Here is a 22661-nt window from a genome sequence, read left to right as displayed (position 1 = left end):
TTTTTTCAGTGTTGCAAGGCTACACATCTCTTCCAGTAAACAATGACAAATACAAAACCACATTTACACAACACTTTCCTTAGCCTGTGGATGGATTCCTCCCTCAATTTATTTTTATTGCTGGTTGTGGAGAGGATTTTTTTTTTCCTTCCCTGGTGGTCCTTTAAGTCCAGCTTTTAGGGAGCCAAATGAACAGAGTAATTGTTTAAATTCTTACAGGATTTTCATTTTATGCAGAGCAGCAGGAGGAATGTTGTGCCTTTTCTGGTGCAGAGGTAAATTTCCCACCAGAACCGTATGTCTGCATAGTGGACCTTCTCTCTCTCTCTCAGTGGATCCCAAGGACAGTGAGCAAGAAATGTGGCAACTGCCTTCTTTCAGCTGCAGGCAAGTATAGCTGGACATCTTTGTGACAACCACAGCACTTCACTTCCAGTTCAGTAAACCAAAGATGCCAGGAGACTTTCAGCTGAGATGTTGGTACAGAGTGGGTTTTTTTTCCTTACGAATAGCACCTTCCAGGCATATTTATGACCTCAAAGCAGTTGCAGAAATGGCTCAATTCATTGTTATCATGTAAAGGTATTTTGGAACCTTACCAAAGAACCAATTGGAAATGCTGGAAGCATTTACTTAGAGGAGTACAGGTTTTCTCTGCTGACTAAATGTAGCTTTCAGTGTGGCTTATCGGCCCATGCCAATCATACTTTGCCTTAGATAACCTTTGAAGAGTTGGAAGTGCCTCTCTTTGGTCTTCAGTAAAACTGGCCCCTTACTAGAATGTAATGCTAGATTTTATTGAAGCTTGGACCATGCCATTACACAGTCACTGTATCTTGCACCAGTATGAACCCTGAACCTCAGCACTTGTGAGCTGGTAGAAGCAACGTGATCTTGATCCAAACTCCATCAGATACTTGAGGCAGCCCCAGCATTTTTCCCTCTACCCGCCATGGCTATGGCTGCTGTGGTTTAACCATAAAGGGAAGTACTCTGGCAACTTTAAGTTGGTCTGGTAGTTCTGATGATAACAACAGAAAGCTCAGGGTGGGCTGCATCAGTGAAGAAAAGGAGGGGAGACTGGAATTAGATTGCTGAAGCTATCTCAGCTGGTACAGGATTTAATAAGTCTATTGAGATATAATCTCAGTAAACCACAGCAAGATCTTAGGGGTAAAAGGGCAATGCCCGGTCTAATATTGTGTATACTGTAGAACTGGTTAATACAGAAATACCATCTTAATTGTTATTTATTGTCCTGTAGCACTTCAGGACCCTACCACCTGATCCTATTGATACCAGTACCATATAAAAACAGAGGAAATATATAATCCAAACTCCTGAACAGATTGCCATCTCCATACAGTAAAGAGTATGGGGAACAAGATATGCAGGATAAAAACAGGGGATCTTGAAAAACACCACAACCCTAAGTAACTTCACTGGTTCTGTTAGACTTTGTAATAAGTAATATATTAAAAAAAAGAAGGGGAGGAATTTGAAAGAAAACTGTTTATTAGATTTGTACGTGTTTCCAGGTACCTTTTCCTAAGTCCAGATACTATGCAAAGGTTTTTGTCTGAAAGGGCTTGTTAGAACTTGAATCCATTGCTTCCATATGACTGAGATGGAAGAGCCTGCAGACTGAAAATATTGCAATGGAAGGCAATTCTTCTATATATAATGTCAGGAAGAAGGGAATAGTTAGACACATTGCTGAGTAACACAGTAAAAATGGCAGGTAAAGAAAATAACCCTTGCAACAATCTCTGATCTGATATGGCTAAGAAAGAGATAATACTCCTTGTTAAAACAGATAAAAGGAAGCTTGCAATAATTCATAACAAAGTGCCAAGAGGAGAGAGCGTACAGACAGACAGGGAAAGTTACAATTTATGATGCCTAAGGGTACAGTGAACGATAACACCAAGTAATATTTTTAGTTCTTAAGAGCATGTTTAAGCATTTTGTTCAGTTGCTAAATTTGACGTATAATTTAATATACAATTAAGTTCACCTTTCTTTTGCTGTTTTCAAAAAAGAAAAAAAGAAAAAAATCAAAAAATCAAAAAAGAAAATCTTTTGCTTGATGTCAAAAAGACAGAGCCTGTTGACACTGTATTTTTTTCCTCAACTTAGTCCATTCTTCCATTCATTTTTCTAAGGAGTATCAGCCACCTTTTAGGCTCTTGTAACTGAGAAAATTAATTAGCCTACTGGTGTTCAACAAATATCTAAATATATATGTGAGCAAAAGACCCACAAATGCTTATTTTTGTTGAGCAACTTTAATTTGTGGTATAGGTATCAAAGAAGGGACCTTTTGTGATCTATTGCTTATCTACATGAGCATTTGCACTTAACACATTCTTCTTTGTCCTGAGTAGAAAAAGCATATGTACAGTTAAAGAGATGAAGAAGCCCTAAAATTGTTTGCATCAACATCAAAATGTTTTATGTAGGACAGCAGCTAAACAGATTGACAGTCAAGGCAAGTTCTGCTCAGTGTAAATGGCTGTTAACCTAACAAAAACTGTACTGCTTAAAAATACAAGTTTTACACACCATCTGATACTGTCCAGCATTTGTTGCTTTGCCCAACTGAAAGACTGAGGACATGTATTATTTTCATTGCTTTTGACTTCTTGCTTTTACTGAATGTTAATGGGTACTTTCATATCAAGCAACAAAGACTGCGCATTCAGGATGAAATTCATGTGCTTCATTTTGAGATGCTTGCAAATAGAAAACAGTCATTGCTCAGCTCATCAATGGAGTCCTGGTCTTGTCATTTTAGAGAAGCCCATTTTTAAATCTGTGCTCTTTAGGGTCTTTTGGTTAAGCAGGTAAGTTTGTTCAGCCTGTACATACTTTCTGGACCATATAAAATCTAAGGTACGTCAGCTTTTTTAATTGGTGGTTGCTGGCAACCCCTTGATCACAGAGTACTTGAAAGAAATCAGATAAATGGATGGCCAATTCTTTTATTACTCATTTTCATTAAATGGCATGAATGAGCAATTCATTACTCAAGTTGCAATACTCAAGTTGCTTGCACTGCATGTGTTGTAATAATTTATGTCCAATTTTTTTTAACAACTGTGTAGTAATGATATAAGAAAAAAACCTCAGGGCATTCATTGAATTCATGCTACTGATTTTCATGTGAAACAGGACATTCACAAATATGGCAAGTATGATGCTTATAGTACTGCCATTTTGAAGTACATGTACTGAATCTATTGAAGTTCTGCAGTTGGGAGTAGTTCTCATTTTATTAGTATTTTTAAAGATACTGAGATCTCTAGGGGAGCTATATAATAGTGTAGAGCACTGTAACATAAAATAATTAATTAGTGTCATGTACTTAAGTGAAATTTCAAGCTTATATTTGTAAGCTATTGTTAAAAAGAATTAGCACGATTTGGTTTCCTCCAAGGTAAAGGGAAACATAATGTGCAGATAATACGATACTTCCTTCTTTTGCAGGAATGCTAGAGAATATAATTTCAATATCTGCTGCTGCAGGCAGTGTCTCTCATGTGAGATATAAAGCTACTCATTTTTACAAAGTTTGACCCTTAAAACTGCTGGGCCACTCTGGAAAAGCATGGGAGTCAATTACAAAGGCTATAATAATTTCAACTCAAAGCAAATTGCTGTTTTCTGTCAGCATTCCTCTAGCCTATTTTGGCATAGTTTAGAAGGGCGATCTAATACTTCTCCCCTGGTAGCTTGGCATAAACAGCTGTTTTGTGCCACTTTGCCAGAGGTGTCTGCAATCTAATAATCTAACTCCATTGTAGCATTCTTGCCATAAGCATGTAGAATTCAAGTTATGTCATGAAATCAACATCTGGCCCCTGTTTATCCTGACATACTGTGTCAAAAGATGTCTGCTTTTCTCTTCATGTTCTTGCTATTGTATGGGGTAATTTATTTATTTTCCTCATAGAGATTTCTTCTGAATATTAGAAGAACCATATCCACAATGAGAAAAACAAAGGAGAGGTGTTTCTTTTCTAGGAAGATAGGGCATATAGTGGAGCATTCCTGCCTACACCTGTCTCAAAAGGCTTGATGCATTTCTGAAGTGCTCAGCTTTAAGCTGCACTGCCTGTCTGCTTCCTTTTTAACTCTGAGTGGAATCTGGAGAAGCAAAGGGACTTATAGACCCATCTTGACTCAACTTACAGAGGGCAAAATTTTAATAAATTCACATGAATTTCTATCAACATAGGATTGGAGAGGAGAGGGAACCGCAAAGTTAGCTTAGTGTTCAGTATAGAAGCAGGAAATGCAGCAAAATTACAATTCAATGGAATGTTGAGAACTGTTGGAGATAGAGGCTTTAATAGGTGAGAACTAATTGCAGAGAATTTGGTGTTCATGAGAGAGCAGGTGGATTTCTTGAAAACAATCTACCAGGGGAATGGAGAACTAATTAAACAGAGACTTTCACAAAATTCATTGGGTACTTCAGTAAGTAAGCGGAGAGATCAGATTAATTTTTTTGAGGTTGCTATATGAATAAGGGTTTTCAATAAGTTAATTTAAGTTGAAGTCTTTTTTTTATTAATGGAATTTGTATTTTGCAAGCTAGATTTTGAGATTTCTGGATTTTCTGAAGGGAGTGAGGCAGTTACTGGGAAGTGAGGAATGGAGAGAAAGAAAATTAAAGTGGAAAATACAGGAAGAGTGGAGGAAACGCTGCAAAGGAAAATGTCATATAAGCTTCAGTATGCAACAAGAGATGAATTTAATTTATAGTGGAGAGTAACTGGTGCAGGGGCAATAACCCAGTAATGACCAGGTGAACCTACAAGATGAACACAGCCTCATATATTTAATATGAAAAGAAGAACCTGTGAAGATTTGCTTTTAAAGAAAAAGTATTAGGGCATGAGAATTTATTGATAGTGTGAAGTAAATTAAGTCTCTAGCTCTGTATAATAGATACTACTTCTCATTGGCTCATTTTAACCTTTCCTTTCGTTCCTTCAAAAAAATACATTTGCATTTGTGATGCAGATAAAGGCACCGTCATTTCAAAGAGACAGGCACCTACTGACTTCAGCCTGTTGTGAACATGCATGTCTGTGTGTATACATGCATATACATACAAACACACAGCACATGTTATAAAATTAATATTTTCTCCATCCAAGTTCTCAAGAAATGCTCTTTTGTATGTGTTATTACCTTTTAAATGTAGTAACAGAAGCAGATATTCTACAGGAAGAAAATGTTGAAGGACTCAGAGAGCAAAAGGGAAGTTGTACTGAAGTGATTGAATACCAAATTTATTACATTTAGGCCCTACAAAAAATCCGAATAAACTTTTCTTTTTTTGTATGTTAAGTACTAATCTAGTCTTATTTTCTCTTTAGCATTTGCTGTAAACTTGAGAAGATTGTTAAGAACAGGGTATTCTACATTTATTTACTAGTATTCTGGGTAAAAGTGGTTTTGATCAGCCCTTTTGTTCATGGCTTACAATCAGAATGTGTACAGATTTTCAACCTCTGCAGGAAAAAAAGAAATCACAAACAAAACAAAACAAAACAAAACAAAACCAAACCACCTCACAACCAGAACTTCTAAATGATGCTGCTCACTAATTATTTTGATGCCTTGACATTTTACCAGCCTGTAATTACTGACTTTTTCTACTACTCTGCACTGAAATAGCTGTAGCGTACTCACTCGATTTACCAGGGATGAATCACCTGATGCCTGCCATACTTCTACATCAAAGGAGAAATTTTCACTCAAAACTCTCCAAAATGCAGTAGTAATATATTGGGGATTTGTTTTATTGTTTTCAGGGTGCTGGGTGCACTGCACTGGTGGTAGCTGTGGTGGCAAGGAAGTTAGAACTTACCAAAGCTGAAAAACATGTGCATAATTTCATGATGGACACTCAGCTAACTAAAAGAGTAAGTCACGTTTTGTATTCACAACTGAAAAAGAGAATGTGTGTTGATTTATTTCTGCATTTGTTTTAAATAGTCCTCTTCTCTGTTCGCCTACTGAACACTTCCATGTGTGTGATTTTTCAAGGAGGAGGCATCAAATGCCTTGAGCTTTTCTCTAAATTGAGACCAACTGAGAGTTCTCAACAGATTTTGAGGATTTGAATATTCTATAGAGAGTCCTTGCAGCTGGAAGATAATTGGTATAACCAACAGTTAAATGCTGTGAAATTAAAGGCTTTTATATTAAGCTAAAAATTTTCATGCAGTATATGAGAAAAATATATAAAATTTTTGCAGGTAAAGTAGATGGAAAGCCCGATATATACAAGAATCACAAGCTATGAGGGATGTTTTTAAGAAAAGGAGATCGTGGTTCATAGTTTGTGAGTGTGACCTTTCTCTTTGCAATTGCTTTGTATACTTAGCACAGGGTTAGTGGCACAGTGCTGGAGTGTACAAAGCTCTTTGTAGATAATGGTGATTTTGGAAGATGCTATTTAGGAAAAAACCCTAGAACTCATAAGAAATATTTTTTTAATTTGCATATTAAATATAATTTGAATTAGAGTAACATCTTGGGAAATCTAAAAATGCCGCAAGCAAGGCAATATAAATCCATTACTGAAATAAAGTAGATCAGTGTTGAGGGAACATAAACATGAGTATTAGCTACACATTCCTCTTAACTTGTTTAGTCTTTGTTACTGAGAAGAGCTAATATGAAGATGCAGGTCTGTATACTCACAAACATAATTTGGTTGAGTTGATTTTTTGTTACTGATGTGTAGAGAGAGATTACAACACCTGAGCTGGAATCCACAGCTCTGCTACAGGCAGGAAGGAATTTGACTGCCTCAGAACATCTCTGTGCACAGTGCAGTGCTGCATTGCCACAGGTCCTCTGGCTATGGAGGGCCATGTCATGTCTCTACGTGCTGTATTTTCAGGACATGTCAGCACAACAGCCTGGCCATGCTAGCTCCCTTGTCACCACTGGTAGCCTGTATCTCCCTGTGCTGGTCGCCACGAGCAGCGTCTACCTCCCGTAAGCAGTCGTGGTGGGGAAGGACTAAGGATGTGTAGAAAGGTAGTTCTTACACAGATATAAAGTGTGTCAGACTTAAAGTGTCTGTCTGAGCTTATTGATACTCTGCAGCAGCAAACACTATCCCTTCCTAACACAGGGGCACTTCTTTAGTGCAGTCTGACCACTGAGCTCAAAATGTCTTTAAGTAGTGTCACATCCTGTGATCTGGCCTCTATGGCCTGGGGTTCCCTTTGAAGGTACCCAAAAGTTGACAGCCCCCTTGGACTGTCAGATACCCCTAAATAAGTTTAAGGTGAAATGTTACTCAAGATCGGCACCTGAACACAAGATTAAATTAGAACTATAGAAGGAATAAAAGCACAAAAGCTGATAATTCAATTATTATACATGTTCAGGCTGTGCAATTGGAAGGCTCATCAGGTAGATCATAAAAGCCACAGTACATTGGTATTAATGCTGTGTAACCTGGAAAAAAGTTGTGGTTACTAAATGATTTTAGGAAAGAGAAAGCAAGAGAGTAGGAGAAGAAAAATTAAAGATACAACAGAAAATCATCCTTCATTCACCATTGGGCCAGCCAGCAGGGAAGGGCTGGTGTCAAAGAAGTTCCCCAAAGCCCATCAATGTAGCCCCTAATTTATAGGCCTGTTTCACTTAATAAGTGTGGTTCAGACATATCAGATTGAACAACTGCAGCAGACCTCCACCCAATTCCCAATTCATTCCCCAATCATTACCTCTATTGTATGCAGGCCCTAGGACATATGCAGACCCTTATCACTGTCTTCTTCCTCTCCAGCAGTCCCTTTGGGAATGCTCATGAGGATTGCTGGTTGGGGGAAGGAGGTTTCAAAGGTTGATTTGTGCCACTCCATTCAAACCAGTACTATTGGTGTGCTAAGAGGATCCGAAGTAGAGATTTACAATGGTTCCTCCACCTGATCTCTTACGAGGAGGGAAAAAGGTTTGGGAAAGTTTGGACAGATTTTGAGTCAGGTGTTCATTTGTGCCTTTTAAAGTTTATTTTATTCAGCTATCCTTCATATAAATCTGAATAACTAGTATATCTAGGTCTAATACTATGTTGAAGTGGTGCTTCAGTAGTTTCAAACTCATGAAACTCAAAGCACATAAAGAGCAAGACAAGCAAGCAAATCTGAGATGCACATCACAAAATATGCAGATACTAGAGAGGTTTCATCACAGCCTGAAGGTAGCCATACCTTGATGAAATGCAAAGATTAGATAGACATTGAGAGAAGGTCTCTAAAATGCGATTGTTCTTCCACTGAAGTCAGGACCTCTTGCTGAGAAGAGCTACTGCATGGCATTCCTGCAATGTCTTAGACATTGACAGTGCTCTGACACTGCAGAGACTGGCATGATATAAAGTTGGAGTGAGAGAAAATACAGATGAATAATGAGAGATGTCCTGTGCAACTAACCTAGTCATTCTGTCATTAGTCAAAATTATATTGAAATAATTTGTCTGTTGTTTTCAGTCATTCTTGAAAATTTTGGAGAGCCCAAGAAGAAAATGTAGGTGTTCTTACCTTTACATTTTATGGAAAGCCTCTTAAAAAAAAAAAAAAAAAAAAAAAATTAAACGAGTTTACAAAGTAGGACACTGGCCAAATTAATTCACAAGATTTTTTTTTCACCTCCTTCAGAACTGTACAAAAGAAACAAGAATAAAAATGTAACAGAGAAACAGAAAAAGTACGTTTAAAGAGCTCTGGAAATTTAAGACTGCTAAGCTGCTAAGAGAATTAAGAGGTACTAATCATTGAACAAGAGAGAATAAGATTATCCTATTAAATACATTTAGTTAATTACTAATGCATTAGTTTTTTCTTACTGTAATTTATATTGCCATAAACACCACATGGTGCTAACTTGCTTCAGCTTCTTCATGTACCTACTTCCCACAGTTAGGCATGGTCCTAAGTGCTTTAGAAAGAGTTTATACCAGAAAAAAAGAAAATATGACATAATGCTACTTTTGTCAGCTTAGTGTTTGTTTTTTTTTTATTATTAAACAGGTGAAAAATGCAGCGGCCAATGTACTCAGGGAAACATGGTTAATTTATAAAAACACAAAGCTGGTTAAAAAGATAGACCATGCAAAAGTAAGGAAACATCAACGTAAATTCTTGCAAGCTATTCATCAGTAAGTACTGTTTTCCTTTGGTTTTCCTCTCCAAGTGTTTTCTCTCTTAGTTTCCCTGTCACTTTTAATCCCTATGTCTGTCCCACTCCCTCCCTTCTCTTTGCCATCACCCTCTGCGTAGAACATTTCTCTTGAGGTTGAGTTGTCTAAGAGTAATTAAAACATAAAGTTTTATTTACGTGTACCAGCTGTCTGTAGAAATTTTCCCATGCTTCTTAAATTGTCTAAGGCTTTGTCTTTCGCCACTGAGACTATCTGGGTTTGTTACACATTTTCTTACAGGTAGCAAGATACAAGCTACAGTGACAGAAGAAAATGAAAAAGGTTTATTTTCATAGAATCATAGAATGGCTAGGGTTGGAAGGGACCCTTGTTCCAAGTCCCTGCATGGGCAGGGACACCTTCCACTAGGCCAGGTTGCTCAATGCCCCATCCAACCTGGCTTTGAACACTTCCAGGGAGGGGGCAGCCACAACTTCCCTAGGCAACCTTTGCCATTGTCTCACCACCCTCAGAGTAAAAAAATTCTTCCTCATATTTAATCTAAATCTCTTCAGGTTTTAAACTGTTGCCCCTAGTCCACTCACTAGATGCCTGTGCAAAAAGTGCTACCCCAGCTTTCCTGTAGGCCTCCTTCCGGTATTGGAAAGCTGCTATAGGGTCACCTTGGAGCCTCCTCTTCTCCAGGCTGAACAACCCCAACTCCCTCATCCTCAAGAGAGGCACTTCAGTTCTCTGATCATTTTTGTGACTCTCCTCTGGACATCTCTATGTCCTTCTCATGTCAAGGAATATGAAAGTGGACACAGTACTCCAGGTGGGGTCTCAGAAGAGCAGAATAGAGGGAAGGAATCCCTTGATCTCCTGGCCAGGCTTCTTTTGATGCAGCCCAGGATGTGGTTGGCTTTCTGGCACACATGGGCAGATCATGTTGAGCTTCTTATCAAGCAGCACCCCCAAGTCCTACTCTTCAGGGCTGCAGTAGGTGTTTTAATAATTTAAGTAGATGTTTTAATAATTTAAAATCAGACTAAAGATTGAAGAGGGTCTATGAGTATGTAGGTTGTTTTTAATTAAAACAATACTCATCAAGGGTCATTGTACAGCCTAACAGCAATTGGTTGCCTCTCTCCATCACATATTCTCAGTGCATGAGATAAAATGTTGGTATGTCAGCTGTGACCCCAGACATCCATTCTAGAAAATGAGAGTAAACGCCAACAGTCATGTGAGTGTGAATGTGAATCTGGCATGATTCAGATAAGTTCTTCCCCGCTACTGGCTGCAAATAAAACTGAGAACTGTAAGAAGTAGTAGATTTAACCTGAAATATCGTATAGTATTTATCTAAAATTTGTAACCATATATATTGGCCATAAACCACATCAAAATCAGCAGAATTGCACAATAATTCTGTTACTTTTCCTTGGACTAAGTGGGAGGAAAAAAAGAGACTCTTGCCTCAAGGAACCTAAAATTTTTCTAGAGAAAAGGTCAGGCTCCATGCCACTACTTACTTGTCTGCTTTCTTCAATGTCCCCATCCAAGTTGAGGCAGCCATTTGTACAGCCTATGAAATTAGTTTCCATGAGATACTGGGAAGATGCAGATAAGGTGAATTTCAAAATGATGTTTTGATAACTTTTGAGTGTGCATCTATGTCTGAGCCTACCTGTGAGGAGATGTAAGGGTAACATCTCTCATTAAAAGAATGCCTATATCTTGCACAGAAGACAGGAAAGAATCCTATTTCATAAAAGTAAATCTAGGCTAACAGTAATTTTTAAGTTGTTTCATAAAGCTTAAACTTAAGGTTTGAAGTATTCTATAAACCTTGATTACTATGTTAGAATTAGCAGACCTGAAGGATTAATGTTACTGAGTTACTGCAGAAATACCAGACAGAATAAAAAGATGACAAAAGTTGAGACATTTTTATGTGGCCATAAAAATGTTTATTGTCCCAGTTTGTTCATTTTACTTAGTTTAAAGGATTGTGAAGCAGAAAGGAGAGGCAGGGGCACTGGGATAGAGGATGGCATGTCCTGTGCATCATCCTTTGCTAGTCTTGGACCCTATATTGAAGAAGTTATTTCTTTAGCATTTTAACTTTCCTTTATTTTGTGTGTTTGTCTGTGTGTGCACACACACATTCAGAGAAGGATTCACAGCAGGCTCAATCTGCATCCTTACATATCATTCAAACCCAAAAGGGCTTCACAGGATGAAAAGTCTTGTTCTGCACCTGCTTAAAAAGTTAATTGATCAGGTAGGGTGAGTAAGTTGGCAGCAGTAATATTTTCCTAGCTGTGCCAGCCAAACTTTGAACAGATAATGTCAAAAATGCATTTCCCTCTGTCCTTTATCACTTTGCATTGCATTCCCAAAACTTGTATTTAAGAATAATAAAAGAAGGAAAATTTCCCAATAAGCTGAATAATGTCCTATCAATGAAAACATTGATGTAGGAGTTTGCTTTCTTCCAGTGTAGCAAAGTAGACGTGTGTAAATTATTTTTTCTCCCTTTGTATCTTTGAACTTTTCTCAAGTAACTCCTGGTAGTAGTCATGGCTTTTCCATCTTTCTTGATTCCTCAGTCTTTACTGATACCCCTCCTTCACCTTTCCAACAATTTCACTGGAGACAGAAATAAAGGATTGATATTACAGGGCCAGTTTTATACAGGGCAGATCATTATAACAGTTCCAAACTGATGCTCACAGCTCTACAGGTGCCTTCAGACCCAGTCTGCTGGGTCTACTGTGCACACTGAGTAAGATGGGCATAAAATAAGCACCCTAAATGACAGTTATCATTAAAGGCATCACAAAAGACATTTTATGTGTTTCATGAATAAGAAAAATACACAGGTGACTGTCAATGGGAAGGTTTGGAGCTATTGTAGTTTCCTTCATCAGAAATGGCAGAGAGTTAGACTCCAACTCAGTTAGTTACTGAAAAAAGTAGCAACTCTTTAGTACTTTCCACTTGCTGAATTGAGCCCAGTGTGCTCATTTGGTTGTTTTAGTATATTTAAAATTTTGTTTTCTTTTGTTTTGTCTTTTTATTTCAACAAAATGAAAATAGAGCTCGGAAGTAAGTTGTATGAGCTGTTCCTTTCTAAGTTTGCAGAACTTACCACTGTCTGCATGCGAGAAATAGAGTCTTTATTTGTGAACTTCAGTGGTCTGATTGCTGCCATGGAAACGCGATCCGGAATCATGATCTTTTGCTGTGATAAGTGAAGTTCATAAAATCAAGGTGTTTCGTATTTTCTCTTAATGAATTTAAGAATAAAAGTCTCCGTTTTATTTAAATCTGGCTGCTGCAGCTAAAGACTTGCCATTACCTAGAGGCCCATTTTTATACTTTGTGATAGGTATTGGGTTTGTTACCATGAGGAATTACCATGTTGGTGTCAGCTAGTACTTGCATTGCTGCAATAACAATAAATTTCTTGAAATTTTATAATGAAAAGAGCAGCCTCCAAACAGATGAGTCAATAAATGTTAAGAAAAGCATAAAACACATACTCTGCAAGGTATTTGAGAGATGCTCACCAAAACACCAGCACTGTCATTCTGCAGTCATATCACTACATGCTTACGTCCGAGTTACTGTGTTCTGAGTCTGTATTGATACAACTCCATACCTTGGAGACTCCTCCGTATTTTTTGTTTTAGAATAGCACTAGCTCATAGGCTCTGAAAACACCATTCCTAGAGTCTGCTGTAGACATTTATGTTATTCTCTGATGGAAGACTCCAGGGGAAAAGGAGAGTATGATATTTCAGTAACAAGCCACTGGAATGTCAATTTTATGTGCACAATTGATTTCTGACTTAACAGTTATTTCCATGTGTTTTAAAAAATATTTCACTTTTCACAACTTGTTTTCTCATGGCTGTTAGCGTAGATATGAAAGGAAATGCTTGGTAACTAAAGATATGAACAGAAACGTCCTGATTTTGGGATATCTCCAAGAAGGCTTTCTTTAAACAAGTTTTCTAGGTAACACCACCACAGAGAAATAGGCAAAGTATGCATTAGCAACCCACCAGCCACAAAATGCTGCCAAATTTGACAGCTAACCACATGGTTATCTTGATTGACCTCTGAAATACTAGTAGACTGCATGGTATCTTATCACACAATGTTTATAAATTGATCTGTTGTTTTTGAAAAATGTGATTTTCTGCTTATAACAGCCACAAGAAAAGTAATTGAAAGTAATTCTCTGCTGGGAAATGTTACACAATGGTCTCTTACTTATGGGAGAAATTGCTTATTTGTGAAAACAGCATCTACAAACCACTTGTCTAGTAGTTAATCTGAAAAACATGCACTTCATTTCAGGGAACACTTCAAAAAGGTCATCTTTCAAAGAATGTGCATAAGTAATAACAGAGCAGATAGCTAGGCATCAAAGAAAAAAACATGCCCATGCTGCTTCTTTCATAGTTTTCCAATGCTATAGTTTAAAGAGTGCATTGAAAAGGAACATATAATGTAAGCTTAAAATGTAAGTCATATTTAGAGTCACAAATTATGTAAGAAAATTAAACATACTGGCAAGTATTTTGGTTATTTAGCTGCTGGTCAGATGGAAGTTCTGTTTAAGTAATGAGAAACTCACTTATCACTGTATTTTCATCAGGTTCAAACACCTGCTAACCCAATCCATTTCCGACAGAACAGGGCTGATACCTGTATCTAGTCATGTAGGCATGGGAAGATTCTTGATTGCTACAACAATAACAACAAAAAACAGTTCAATGTTTCTTCCTATATCTACTTGTCATGATACTGAGGCTTTGAGGAATGTTTTGGCTTACTTTCATTTAGTATGGGTAAACTGTTATCTCCCTTTTTAAATTCAGCTTTCACCATGGCAAATGGTATTCTCAAGGACCTCACATTTCCTTGCTCTTTCCTTTTTTGCGGTGTTGAAGAAGCATGCTTCTCATTGTAGCAGGCACATGACCAGTTCTGACTTTACACAAAGTACTTGAGGCATTGTCCATGCAGTTATTGGCTCTTGCAAGTTTTGTGCATGCATATCAGATATCCTAATATGACCATAGATACAAAAAATCTGACTTAAAATTCCACTTTTTAGATTAAGAAGTGTGAAAATGGAACAGAGGAAACTGAATGATCAAGCCAACACTTTGGTGGACCTGGCAAAGGTTAGTAGGCAATTACTGTTTTTTTAACATTTATCCTTTTAAAATTAAGAGTTTGTAAGTAAAAATGTTATACATTATGCATGCAAATATTGTTAACAAGTTTGTTATTTGTGAAATGAAAATAAGTGTCTATTTTGTGGTAACACCTACTGAATAGAACCTCTTGTTTATGGCTCTGACCAGAGCTTGAATACAACATGTTTTTATTTATTTTTGTACATTTGAAAAATATTTCACAGGTGAGCAGCAGATCCTGAGAGCTCCTGCAGTGGTCATGATAAATGCTGAACTATGAGGGAGCCACAGGATTGTAGTGTTGTGTAGCAAGAGACTTCCCATCTGGTGCCATGAAGAACCATAATAGAGGCTCTCAGGCAGACTGGAATTAGAAGTTCTGTTTTTCTCATCTTTTTGTGTTATAGAATCATGGAATAATAGAATAGAATCATAGCATGTGTTGGGTTGGAAGGGACCTTTTAAAGGTCATCTAGTCTAACTCCCATGCAGTGAGCAGGAATATCTTTAACCAGAACATGTTGCTCAGAGGCCCATCAAGCCTGACCTTGAATGTCTCCAGAGATTGAGACCCCCACCACTCTGAGCAATCTCTCAATAGTCAGTTTTGTCAATAGTCCCTCTCCTGCTTTCTTGTAAACCTCCTTCAGGTGCTGGAAGGCTGCTTTAAAGTCTCCCTGGAGTCTTTTCTCTGGGCTGAACAACCCCGATTCTTCAGCCAGTCTCTCTGATAATTTTTGTGGCTTTCCTCTGGACCTACTCCAACAGGGCTATGTCTTTCTTGTGTTGGGGGCTCCAGAACGACAGGCTGGACACAGGACCACAGGTAGGTGGTCCTGTGCGAGGGGCAGAATCATCTTCCTTGATCTGCTGGCCATGCTTTTTTTATGATGCAGCCCAGTATTCAATTGGTCATCTGGGCTGTGAGTGCACATTGTTGCACTCGTGAACATGAGTGCTCATGTTCAGCTTTTTGTCTGTCACTACCCTAAAGTCCCTTTTCAGAGGAGTGGTCTCTCTCACATCATCCCCTAGCCTGTATTGATAACAGGGATTGCCTCTACCCAAGTGTAGAACCTTGCCCTCGGACTTGCTGAACCTCAAAGTTTACATGGGTGGCATTCTGTCCCTCTGGCTTGTTGACTGCACTGGTCAGCTTGGTGTCATCACTATATTTGCTGAAGGTGCAGTCAATTCCACAGTCTTTGTAACTGAGGAAGATATTAAACAGCACTCATCCCATTATGGACCCTGGAGGGACACGGCTTTCATCCTTCTCCATCTAGACATCAAGCATTGACCACCACCCTCTGAATGTAAGCATCCAGCCAATTCATTATCCACCGAACAGTCCACTCATCAAATCCATATCTTTCCAACTTAAGAGAGCAGGTTGCTGTGGGTAACTGTCAAAAGCCTTGCAGAAATCCAGATAGATGCTACCCATCTGATGTAGTCACTCCATTGTGCAAAGCTATTAGGTTGGCCAGGCAGGACTTGCATTTAGTAAAGCCATTCTGGCTTTTTCAGATCACCTCCTTGTCCTCTATGTGACTCATCAAAGTTTCTATCAGGATCTGTTCCATAATCTTCCCAGGCTCAGAGCTGGGGCTGACAGAATGGTAGTTCCCAGGGTTGTCCTTTCTACTCTTCTTAAAAAGGGGTGTAATGTTTCCCCTTTTCCAGTCACTAGGGACTTCACCTGACTGCCATGACTTCTCAAATATCATGGAGGGTAGCTTGGCAACTACATAAGCCAATTCCCTCAGATCCCTCAGATCTTTGGGATGCATCTTGTCAGGTCCTATAGACTTGTTATGTTCAGGTACTTCAGGTGCTCGTGAGCCTTGTCTTCATTTACAGTGGGAGACAACTATGCAGTAATGACTTTGGACAAGTAAATACAGCTCTGCATTTGTTTTAAGTTTTTGTAATGAATAACAGCTGCCTACTTTGCTGATATGTCATAAGGCTCCACTGATCTTTTTTATGCTATTTGAGTTGAGGTAAAAGAGGCAATTCAGTTGCAAACTGTCTGTCTATTGTTGCTTGGATTTTTCATCAATATAGAATAATAAATAGAGTGTTAGAGGGCTGATCTGACAGCATTCCAGGTTTCACGTTAGACCTTAGTATTTAGCAGTTACTGTGATCTTAATTTGAGGCTACATAAGAGGCATTAGTGGGCTTTCCTTAAGGGTTTCTTGTACACCTTTTTGTGTACCTCCAAACCATCTCAATTTAAAATGCATCAGAGATTAAACTCTTCAGAGTTCATTTCCCTTTTGCTTTGGAGAACCAACTGACAACTTCACTTGCTGAAAACAATTTCAGTCTAATGCTTCTGGAAACTGATAAGGACTTTGCAGATGCTATTTATTGTAGACTTCTTTGCTTTCAAGAGTTATGCTAGCATCGTGAAACAGAGGGCAGTGAAATGCATTATCAACACCCATCCGATACTGAAATGCTTTTTACTTCTAGCAATCAGTCATTAATTAATTTTCATTCCCTTTGGATGGGTCATAAACTTCAGCCACTTGTCCACTGAATTACATCCAGCTTTGACTCTGTAACTCTAATCTAAAGACTTAACCTATCACAGGGAGAAGTTCAGTCATTATTTTTAGCTAGTTCCAAGCCTGTATGAAATAACACATTTCAGTTTACATTTTTGCTGACCACTATGGCATTTTAAAATATACTCCAGATACTTGCTGTAACTGAACACTGTAGAGAGCAGATAGCTTGGGTAACATGAACAGAGAAGAGTATGTCTGAGTTTATACTGCTTGCTCTACATTTCAAAAGCATTCTACCCAACTGCTCTTACTACACCCAGTTCAAGAAGACCTGGTCCATTTAAGGAGAATGCAGGTGAACAACATTTGTGATCTGCTTAGAAGAATGAGAGTGTTTAAAAACAGAGGAAATACAGAAGAGTCAAAGGTGGATCATGGCTTTGGAGCCTCCGGTCTCCTCATTGCTTACACAAAGAAGCTGTCAGAAAGCTTAGCATGGGTCATTTCTAAACATCTCAACTTCCAAAAAAAGGCCTAGTCTTTTGCTGACTTTTAGACCTTGACATCTCAGGTGCTACTCAAAGTATATCACCATTCTGCTAAACAAGTTTACTGGAAAGATTATTCTGAACCTACACAGAAAATTATTTTACAATATATTTTTGTATATTTATAATATTCATATTCTTGTGCATGTGTGTGCATGTGTGTGAAGTGCAAAAGCATTTACAAACCCTTGTAGAGTTGTGCTGCTAGTTACAATGTTTGTACAATCTCTCTAAACCTTTGTTTACATCCTTCTACTTTCAGACTCAAAACATCATGTATGACATGATTTCTGACTTAAATGAAAGAAGTGAAGATTTTGAGAAACGAATTGTTACTCTGGAAACTAAACTGGAAACTTTAATTGGTAGCATTCAAGCTCTCCCTGGACTGATTAGCCAGACAATCAGCCAGCAACAGCGGGATTTCCTCGAGGCTCAGATACAAAATTATGACAAGCATGTTGCCTACAGTGCTGAACGATCACGATCTTTGTCAAGAAGAAGGAGATCATCCTCCACAGCACCACCAACTTCATCAGAGAGTAGCTAGAAGATAATAAGTTAACCACAAAATAAAGACTTTTTGCCATCATATGGTCAATATTTTAGCTTTTATTGTAAAGCCCTATGGTTCTAACCAGTGTTATCTGGGTTCTGATGTCAGAATCCTGGAAACCTGAAACACGTTTTAGGCCAAAATGAGTGAAAACTCTTTTTTTCCCCCTTCCTCCTCTCAGATGCACAGTGAATGCACCTCTAACTGCTATATTAGATTGTCCCTCCTGTAATTTCAGTAACTTTTTATTCATGCATTTCAAACAAACTTTACTACTACAATATATAATGTAATAAAAAGGTTAATTTCTGCACATAGTTGCTTGGTTACTTGGATTTAACAACAACTAAACAAAAGCTCGCAATCAAAAGGCTTAATTAACTTTAAAGAAACAAAATTGAAGCTTAGTAAATATCTCTCAAAACGAAAACTAATTCTATAAATTTTGCTTGCAGTGGAGGGGGAAAAATCAATATTCATCTAACTGTGCTGTATATGTATAGTCATTTTAAAAGGTCACTGAGAGCTTCGATTTCTGAAGTGATTAATTAAAAATAGAGTTTATCCTAGAAAATACGTTACAAAGTATGCTGTGGGTTTTTTAAATCTTCTTAGGCCTTTTGTTTAACATGCATTTGTACACACACATATAGATAATATATATACATATATACTTATGTATATACAATTATTTATGCAATACCCATGGCAAAGATCTTTTAAACTGACTATTTGTAAAGCTACTGGCATCCAAAAACCACAGACAAAGACCTGTTCATTTATTCAGAGTCTCATAATAATGCCAAGTATATATGTCCAGATGGCATAATTACTCTGAAGCTGGGAGTCTCCCAGTAATGCTATTCAGGTTTTGAATAGCAACTTCAGCAATTTTTTCCACTCCCTTTTTTTGTGTTTGAAGTTTCTGGAGTGAACGACAGACACACAAAGTTACAGTACACTCAGTTGTGTGATGGCAGCACAATGTTCTGTATACATTATGCTTGGGTAATCCCCATGGTTCAGTTGAGTTTAGCAAGAACTTTTTGGCAATATTTAAAAATACTTATTAAAAAAAAACCACTGTAAACTGCAGTTGTGACAGTGGGGTATCTGTGGTACTTTAGTTTAATGCACAAATAATGTTTCCTGCTTTCTTTAACAAAAAGTGCAAAACAGTGTACATGTTTATGGAAAAGTTGTGTCTGATTTTATCTTGGTTGGTATGCCAGAATAGCAAAACTAGGTAAGCTTAAGTGCTCAGTACAGGCAGTTTGCATTCACAGTTCCTAATGACAAATGGAATACTATTTTACTTTAAAAATATTTTATAGCACTTGCTATTTATGAAATATAGTAGTTCCACCCCTCACTAATTTACAGACAAGGGTGACACTACAGCTAACTCTAATAAGCAGGCGTGGCTGACTGTTTCTGAGGACTACTTCGTATGCCCAGGAGAAACTAACAAGAAACGGTGGTTTCTCCAAAAGATGTTGTGAGATCTGGTCAGTAACAGAAGACAGAGACAATAGCAGCACAGAACCATGCTGGACACGAGAGAAGAGCTGTTTCCCCAGCACCCGTAATTCACCAAACCAAATCTGAAAAACAGCAGACGCTTCAGGCCTCTTTAAAATGAAAAGTCTGCCTTTTTTTGGGGATATAAAATATGTAACTGATAAATATTAGTTACATCCAGAGGCATTGCTTCTTTATGAAAATGTAGTGGCTCCAACAAATACTTGTCCTTGTGAATGCTAGTGACATAGCAGTATTTTTTCCCACTAGACAAGCAGGGCAATTGCATGCCTTTGGAGTGCCTTCTTTACAGACTGTGGTATTTTGTGACTGGAAATAATAATAAGCAGTATGCACAGTATTTGCAGTTGTGCTTTTGTTTTTATGAAGTTAATTTCCAGTGGAAAAGGGGGATATTACATAGTGCTAATACTAGTGCTAGTCCAGTCCTAAAATAGGTTAAGATTTTGAGTGGTCGTGAGGCCACCTGCTTTACACTGTTGACAGGATTAGAAGTAGTGATTAATAACATTGGAATTTAATAGTCATGTTTCAGAAATCTTTCTGGAAGATTTTGTTTGTCCTTTCTCCCATTTTTTTTTTTTTGTGTTTAATTCAGAATATTTTTCCTGTCATTGAATGTGAAATAAACTTGCTGCAGCTTGAATACATTTTTCGTCCTGTCAGCTTGAGCTAGCTCTTTCCTTGTTTACATCTTTTTGATTGTACAACCGGGTTTATAGAAAACTATAGCTTTGCATTGAAAATTCTTGCCAATCTGTCAGAGTTAAGTTTGAATTAAGATCTGGCTGTAAGTATTGAGCTGGTTTATTGTGATGTGAAGGAGCAAATGTCATCTTTGACCTCTCAATTTATTTTTCACAGTGGGACTTTGGATCAGCTTCTTACAAACTGTATCATCAGTAGGGTTATGTAGTGATCTGCCAGATTCTTTGGATTAATTTCATTGTTTTTGAAGCAGATAACAAATTGTGACATCATTAAATACTCCAATTTCCATATTTACTCTAAAGCTCACTAAAAATATTTTATCTGCATTTTCAGTATGTACTGATAATTCTTTTCTTCCAGGACTTGATTTTGAAAAACACTGAACATGTAGATCCAATCCTAGAGAAGACAGGCATAAGCATATATTCAGGAGAGCACAAAGCAATACAAGTTTGATTTTCTTACTCTGACAAAAATCCTTTTAATATATCCCTAGCTGAGTTTTGTAGTATCACAAATTCCAATACTGATTTTTTACTTCCAAAACCTAGCCTCCTTTACCATGTTCAGTGTATGAGCTCACCAGAAGGAAAAACGAGAATTGTGTCAGATCTCTGAACCTGCTTGTGTAGTGATTTTTTTTTTTTTTGGAGACTGTTTACATAAAACAAGGAATCTTTCTCAGAGCATATGGCTTGCTTAGCACATTACAGTGAAAAGCTTCATGCACCTCACCAATGGGAAAATTCAGCTTTTAGTTTCTGTTGAACTTCTCCTTCTTGCTGCATTGCAGAAACTGATTCCATTTATCAATTATTTTTGAGTCTTGTTATCCTTACATTTTTAGTGATGTTTAATAAAGATGGCTTGTGGGTAAGGACTCAAATGCAGGATCATAAATGGCTTATTCACCATACCTAAAGCTAAGTACATTAATTTAAACAGTATTTCTCAGTTTTGTTTAACTTTTCCTGTATCAGAGTAATACACTCACACATAATATACTTATAAGTGCTTTACACTTCTTAATTCTGCACATCATTGTAAACCTATTGTAAACCCACAGATATTCCCAGACAGACTTGTGGGACTCTGACTTTCTTTACCTCCTACTTACTGCTCCATAATTGTAGAGCTGATACAGAAAGACCTTTACTATCTTAAACATCAAGCTTAGGAGCTCTGAATGCCTTCTGGATGTCCATATATTTTCATGTGAGCTATTTCAATGCTATAATTCCCCAGACTGGATCCCAATCAGCGTCATCATTAGAGGTCAAAGACAGGGAATTTAAGACTTTCCATGTCGGATCATGCATGGATGTCCAAATCGATACATCACCCACTAACAGTGTATCTAAACATAAAAGAAAATGTTTCAATATGATTGTCTCATATTCAGAACTATTCCCATAACAGTAAATTATTCTTACCACCATAAATTATTATTACCCATACAGTAAATTATTATTACCCGTAATATTAAATGGAAATTGTCTGAAAGCTTTTTCCCCTTAATGTAAGTTATGAAAAATTCTTAATAATTTTTAGCTACTGAAGGAAGATTTTTTTGTTTAGTGAGTCTGTTCTCTCCTTCTATGAATATTTTGTTGCTCACACTGTTTCTTTTTTAAATATCCTCATTTTATTTTTGCCTTTTTAGTCCATCTCTCAACATAAATATTAAGTAGCGAGAAGCAGCCACAATTAAGAGGGGGAGGACGGAAAGAGCTAACACTGTTTTATCTCACTCATAAACAACCCCTGCATCAGCATATCTTCAGGCTCAGGCAGAAAAGGTCACAAATTTCCTCCACCAGCACTCCTAGCAAGCCAAATACAAGCCAGCTGTATAAGAGCACTGCCATATCAGTACAGCTCCAAGGTGGGGCTTCCATAAATTCACAGCCAACAGCACAAGGCAGAGAAAACTGAGCTGTAATACCTGTCACTCTCATTCTTCCAAACCTTATAAGGAGTATCTGTAAGGATCTTTGCCATCTCCATTGCTGAGAGAATAAAGAAAAACAGATGCTTAGGAGACACGTTGCTATCCAGTGTGCACAGGCATTGCTCTGACCTGCCTGAGTGCCTCACCCTCAGCATATCAACTCTGGTACAGAAACTGCAGGGTTTCAGTCACTCCACAAGCCACGGATTTCTATCACTATAGAGTGAGTGAGCACAGCCCTGGGCAAATAATCCCCGTCTCTCAAGAACAGCCTCTTGCTCAAGGTGATCACAACAAACAGGAGAGAATGTGTTAATTTATGCAACCTTGCTCAAGAATTATGGCTTAGCACAGTGCCAAGCCTAATACAGATGCTTGACTTCCTGCCAAGAATTGCTTGTAGCTCAGCAGCACAGTGCACAGATGGGGCA

The 22661-nt window shown here is 37.8% G+C and overlaps 1 protein-coding gene across 1 annotated transcript in view; it reads left to right on the top strand.

Moving 5' to 3' along the window:
- Positions 1-20605, top strand: part of KCNN2 (potassium calcium-activated channel subfamily N member 2) — a 63459-nt gene extending 42854 nt beyond the window's left edge. Inside the window, exons 5-8 of the mRNA XM_030467852.1 lie at positions 5829-5939; positions 9069-9196; positions 14316-14385; positions 17733-20605. Coding sequence (XP_030323712.1) covers positions 5829-5939; positions 9069-9196; positions 14316-14385; positions 17733-18020 — 597 coding nt within the window. The 3' untranslated portion in view covers positions 18021-20605. The remainder of the gene's footprint in view (positions 1-5828; positions 5940-9068; positions 9197-14315; positions 14386-17732) is intronic.
- Positions 20606-22661: the final 2056 nt, after the last annotated feature.

The sequence above is a fragment of the Calypte anna genome, chromosome Z (genome assembly GCF_003957555.1).
Source record: "Calypte anna isolate BGI_N300 chromosome Z, bCalAnn1_v1.p, whole genome shotgun sequence".
Classification (NCBI taxonomy): domain Eukaryota; kingdom Metazoa; phylum Chordata; class Aves; order Apodiformes; family Trochilidae; genus Calypte; species Calypte anna.
Note: the sequence above shows the minus strand (reverse complement) of the source record. Positions and strands in the feature narration are given on the sequence as shown.